Source organism: Doryrhamphus excisus, chromosome 2, assembly GCF_030265055.1.
Source record: "Doryrhamphus excisus isolate RoL2022-K1 chromosome 2, RoL_Dexc_1.0, whole genome shotgun sequence".
NCBI lineage: Eukaryota > Metazoa > Chordata > Actinopteri > Syngnathiformes > Syngnathidae > Doryrhamphus > Doryrhamphus excisus.
The window spans coordinates 1,398,675-1,405,000 of record NC_080467.1 but is presented as its reverse complement, the minus strand read 5'-3'; the positions used below and the strand labels follow the sequence as shown (position 1 = coordinate 1,405,000).

General features: G+C 36.4%; 1 protein-coding gene across 1 annotated transcript in view; it reads right to left on the bottom strand.

Annotated features, from left to right (window-relative positions):
• Window positions 1-5,708, bottom strand: part of valopa (vertebrate ancient long opsin a) — a 19,725-nt gene extending 14,017 nt beyond the window's left edge. Inside the window, exon 1 of the mRNA XM_058049779.1 lies at window positions 5,095-5,708. Coding sequence (XP_057905762.1) covers window positions 5,095-5,458 — 364 coding nt within the window. The 5' untranslated portion in view covers window positions 5,459-5,708. The remainder of the gene's footprint in view (window positions 1-5,094) is intronic.
• Between the last annotated feature and the right edge of the window lie 618 nt (window positions 5,709-6,326).

Below are 6,326 nucleotides of genomic sequence, written 5' to 3'. Positions count from 1 at the left end.
CATGTCTTTATGCTTCGCTGATTATTGTTTTTCATCAAGTTTTATGTTTTTTGTTGGGCGGTCTTTGAATGCACCATAGTTGTTATGAGACACTAAAGTGGAACCTCTACACTTTTCGGATTTTCCGAAGCGGTGGTGGTGGGCTGCATGGGACTGTCACCGCAAACCAAATTTGACATTTAATTCCAATTTTAAATTTTAAATTTTAAATTTTAAATTTTAAATTTTAAATTTTAAATTTTAAATTTTAAATTTTAAATTTTAAATTTTAAATTTTAAATTTTAAATTTTAAATTTTAAATTTAATTCCAATTTGAAATTTTAAATTTTAAATTTTAAATTTTAAATTTTAAATTTTAAATTTTAAATTTTAAATTTTAAATTTTAAATTTTAAATTTTAAATTTGACATTTGACATTTGACATTTTACATTTAACATTTAACATTTGACAAATAATGAGGATATTGAAAAAATGGTTTGCGGTGACAGTCCCATGCAGCCCACCACCACCGCTTCAGAAAATCCGAAAAGTGTAGAGGTTCCACTTTAGTGTCTCATAACAACTATGGTGCATTCAAAGACCGCCCAACAAAAAACTTAAAACTTGATGAAAAAACATGATCAGCGAAGCATAAAGACATGAACATGCAAAAAAAATGTTCTTTTAAAACAGTGGTACATGTATTTTACCTGTAAATTTTAAATTTTTTCAAAGTAAAAAAAAAACCTCATTATTTATTTACGTTTTTCAACAACCGGCACAGCAGGAACCAAATTGAATCTCAAAGTTTCTGAGAGCACTTAATGCGAGCCAAAAATATTGAGCCCTTTTGTCACCTGACATATTTAGTCCAATTTTAGCCCATGTGACTATTAATACAAAATTAAAATATTTTGTAGTATTTGACAGACTGAAGAGGTAGAGCTATTTTATGTGACATTTAATTCCAGTTTATTAAGTACATCTCCACTCAGTCTGCTTGTCATTAAAAATGGCCGTCACGTAGAACACGTCTATGGTGAACTTCTCATTATAAGCTAGCAATGAGCTCTACGAGTTGAAGTATGATAGCATCGCCGTCTATGAGGAATATTGAGAACATGCAAACTCCAAACACGAATGGGAATCCAGGTCTTCCTGATCTTCTGACGGTTTGTTTACAGTAAAAACATGTTTTGTGTTTTGGATTCCTGGAAAGGATTTTTTTTTTGAGGGATTAAAAATGTGAGATGTGAGGTGGCTTATTTTGGGGCCAGCATGTTGGCCACACAGTCAGGAGACTTGGGTTCGATTCTTAGCTTGGGTATCTCCGGGTACTCCGGTTTCCTCCCACATTCCAAAAACATGCTAGGTTATAATTGGCGACTCCAAATTGTCCATAGGTATGAATGTGAGTGTGAATGGTTGTTTGTCTATATGTGCCCTGTGATTGGCTGGCGACCAGTCCAGGGTGATGGGATGGGATGGCCTCCATCGTGAGGACCGGTGGCATAGAAGATGGATGAGTTTCCTTTCGTTTTTTTCGCAACGACTGCTTCCCTTTGTGCCGTTTTTTGTTTCCCCATAATTCTACCTCTGCTTGGTGTGCTCCATGTTTCTTTATGTCTTACTGAGATTATATAATTAATACAGCAATATGGGTGGTTCTGAACATTATTAAGTCAGTGCCTTAAGGATTTTTACATATGGAGGATTTTAGCTAGAAACACATGAAATCGAAACCTTTTCAACGTAATACGACATGACGAGAATAACCCCTGTGATGTCACCGTGTGTGATTTTTCCTATTCTGCCCAGAATACATTAACATTTTACACGGGGAGTAACATTTCCAAGTCGTGTAATTAGGACGTCCTGTGACTTACTCATCTGTAACGCGGGCGTCGGTGTTGTCAAAATGAGATCTTAACGTTATTACCGAATCCAAGAAGAATTCAAAGATCTGTGTATTGAATGGAGCTAGTTATTAGCGTTCGCAGCTCGGGTAGCCCGTTTATGACGAGTCATGCACCAGCAGCAAGAGACCATTTACGTTTGCTGACTGGGATATTTATTCTTTTGCGGGTCCAGTTGTGGAACCAGTCGGGGAGCCAGATCTTTCATTCAAAACCACATGACGCGTTCATGGTGGAAATTCAATTCCAAGTAGTGTTGACTCACAAAAGTACACCTCTGTTACGATTACTATTTTATAGCAATAATTTATGATTAATTGATTTTTCAATTAATTCACAACTATTATTTTTAAATGTAAAAATTTAAATATATTATTTCAGCCCATCATATTTTTCAGTATTTGTTCCTACTGATTTGGTCCCTCTCAGGCCTAACCGATTACTGGATTAATCGACACAGCAAGCTTCAGATTAATCAACTAAGAAAATAATCATCAGTTTATTAATCCATTCGATCCATCCATTCAGAGGCAACACTCTCGGTAAAGAAGTCCAGACTTGCCGGGTCTCCAACCACCAGTCGCAGTTCCACTGGCAGGATACCAAGACGCCCCCCCCCCCCCCCCCCCCCCCCAGGGCCCTTTAGCAACTAGGCATGCACAGAACACCTCACCGGGCAGGCGTCCAGGAGGCATCCGGGCTCGATGCCCGATTCCGCCTCAACTGGCTCCTCTCCATGTGAAGGAGCAATGGCTCTACTTGGAATGATGGAGCTCCTCACCGTGTTCGTTAAGAGTGAGTCCAGACACTCGTTATCTCTGCTTGTCATTTTTTTGGCCCATAGGTGGGGATGGGAATCGGTACAGCGACCGCATTAATCCGCATTGTCCATCTCACGCTCCAACCATTCCCTTTCTCACAAACAAAACCCTGTGGACTTGAATTTCTCCACCTGGGGCAAGAACTCTCAACCCAAAGGATGGAATTAACCCTATTCCGACTTTGTATCGATTATCATTTTCTGCTCCAATTTTGTGAAATGTCTACTAAATTGTCATTTAATTTTTTGACGTACCGGTTCAAAACTACAAATTTGGCACCAGTATCAGATAATATGGAAACGATAGCCGACCCGAGCCCTCTGGAACAGATTAGGTCACTTCCTGCTCACGTAGCGTTGGTTAGCTGGTATCAATGCGCCCTCGGAAAGAAGTTTTGGTCGTGTTTTAAATCATCAAACTACAACAAGATGATGCAACTATTTACATGTTATCATCAGTTTACGTGTTAATGCATGATCACAGTGTGCATATCAAACGATGCTAAGTTGTTAGCGGTTTACTTTTAAGGACTTTATTGTCAAATGTACGTACGTATCTCAAGGACAGCACCGAAAGCTTGCTGAAATTAGATGGTTTTCGAAAAAGGGATTGTGAAAGATTTTCTAAAAGAAATTGTGGTTTCGCTTTAAGAAACTATGCTATGTATGCTATGCTAGTATGTACGCCAAATTGAAATCACCATTTAAAAAAACAACCTATTATAACCCTATATATTAATAATATATTATATCATAATATTGTGACTTTTTCCCATAATAATATATTCTATTACCGAACCTAATTTTCCAAAAATTCCAATTAAAAAAAAAATTGAGGGCCAATTTCCAATAAAAAAAATAAAAATAAAAAGTTTGTTGGTTTCTCATATTACAACAAAAAAAAAACATTTTTTTATATTTTAATTATTATTGATATTTTTATTTTATTTGTTTCTTTTTGACATTATTTGTCTCATAAAACAACTTTATTCTTAAAATTTTTCCACTAAAAGAGAACTTTTCTTTACTTTTTTCTCTAAATATCTTGTAAAATTACAGCTATGTTTTTATTTCAGATTTTGTTTTTTTCCCAAATATTTCAATTTTTTTTCTAAATTGTCTTCTCGTAAGATTTATTTTATTAACTTAATATTTTACAAAATGTTTCTAACATAACAACTCCATTTGTTCTTCATAATGGTAATGGTTTTATTTCATTTGAACATACATCAGATTACAATTGAGTGCATCCCATAATCAGTTCCCAGTTCCACACGTCCAAAAGGAGTAGGAAGAAGCAAAGCTTATTAAATCCTACCCCTCCATCTGGTACTTTTACAATCAGTAACTGTTACATTTGTTCACTTCCTGCTTTCCATAATACATATGACTCTAAAAAACTGAAATCACCATTTAAAAAAAAAACTATTATAACCCTATATATTAATAATATCATATTATATTATAATATTGTGACTTTTTTCCCATAATAATATATCCTATTACCGAACCTAATTTTCTAAAAATTCCAATTTCAAAAAAAATTTGAGGGCCAATTTCAAATTAAAAAATAAAAAAAAAGTTTGTTGGTTTCCATATTACAACAACAATTTTTTTATTAATATTGATATTTTTGTTTTATTTGTTTCTTTCAATATTTTAATATTGACATTGTTTGTCTCATAAAACAACTTTATTCTTAAAATATTAAAATTCTGACTTTTTCCCACTATAAGAGAACTTTTCTTTACTTTTTTCTCTAAATATCTTGTAAAATTACATCTATGTTTTTATTTCAGATTTTGTTTTTTTCCCAAATATTTCAACTTTTTTTCTAAATTGTCTTCTCGTAAGATTTATTTTATTAACTTAATATTTAAAAAAAATGTCTAACATAACAACTCAATTTGTTCTTCATATTATGGTAATGGTAATGGTAATGGTAATGGTAATGGTTTTATTTCATTTGAACATGCATCAGATTCCAATTGAGTGCATCCCATAATCAGTTCCCAGTTCCACATGTCCAAAAGGAGTAGGAAGAAGCAAAGCTTATTAAATCCTACCCCTCCATTTGGTACTTTTACAAGCAGTAACTTACATTTGTTCACTTCCTGCTTTCCGTAATACATATGACTTTAAAAAAACATCTTTCTTCTTTGATATTTGAACTTCATGCTCCTAAAATGACATTACTTTTCTTTATACTCGTAAAATTACAACCTTTTTTATTCTCTTTTTGTGTTGATATTTTGACTTTAATGTTGAATGTCCAATAAAAAACAGCCACGGGCAGTAAACGGCCCCGGGTCCTCACTTTGGATACCCCTCCATCACTGACACCTGCAGCTCAGATAAAGTGAAAAAAGCGACCTACCGAAGAAGGTGACAGCAAAGCCTTCCACCACGCAGGCCCACTGGCCCAAGAAGAAGTAACCTCTGGCGTTGGTCAGGAAACTTATGAGTCCTCCGGTGATGGAGACCAGGAAGTCAGCAATGGCCAAGTTGACTATGATGTAGTTGAGCGGCTGTCTGAGTTGTTTGAACTTGTAGGTGACGAACATGACCAGGAAGTTCTCGCTGAGGGACAGCGAGGTGACCACAAACATGAGCAGCGCCAAGATGGTGAAGTTCCACGGCGCGATGTTCGTGATGGGTCCGCTGAACGGGTCGTCGGTTGGGCTCAGCTCGGCCGCCACGGTGTGGGACACGGCGTTCACGGAGAGACTTAAAGCCTCCATAGTCCATGACCACGGCGCAGCCTACTTACTTGTTGGCTTAAAGGCGCGCAAAATCCCGCTTTTGGTCATGAGTGTCAACTTTGCTCGCATCCGACTCTCGTCTAATAAAGTTCACATGTGGAGATCCACGCCGAAAACGCATAGTAGAAGAAAAAAGACAAGGAAAAGTTGAGTGACGTGGCGCTGTTAAAAAGCATGTGCGCAAAGCACAGGAGCGGCGAAGCGCAAACCGGACTCGAAGCCTCACAAATTCGCTTGCAGGTAGCAAGCGCATGAGTGAGCGGCCAGTGGCATGTTGGAGGCTCTTTTATAGGCTGATGATGCTCCGCTTCCCCCCACAGGAGAGCACACTGGACCCCTCCTACTTCTTCTCCTCCTCTTCTTGTGCGCCGCTCCAAGATGACATGTTGGCAACACAACTTTACGCACAATCATATGCAACTTCCATTAATCAACTCACCCACCAATGAGGTGATGGAGGTGGGTGGGTGGCTTTGTGGGTGGTAGTTTTTAAATTACCAGGACTTCTGGCCATTCATAGAGCTGCTGTGTGTCAAAATATATTTATATTATATAATGATTAATTTTGGCTTTTAATACATATTGCATCCCCTTCACATATTAAACACATTAAAATATAATAATCAGACTGCACTTCCGGAATAACAAACAAAAACAGACTATGTACATATATTTATACTGTTATTCTGTATATTTTGTATTTTCATATTTTGTATTTCATATTTTGTATTCTCATTCTTTTTTAATAGATGTGTATGCACCTACTACACCAAAACAAATTCCTAGTATGTGTTTGATCATACATGGCAATAAACCTTTTCTGATTCTTCTGATTCTGATAATGTAT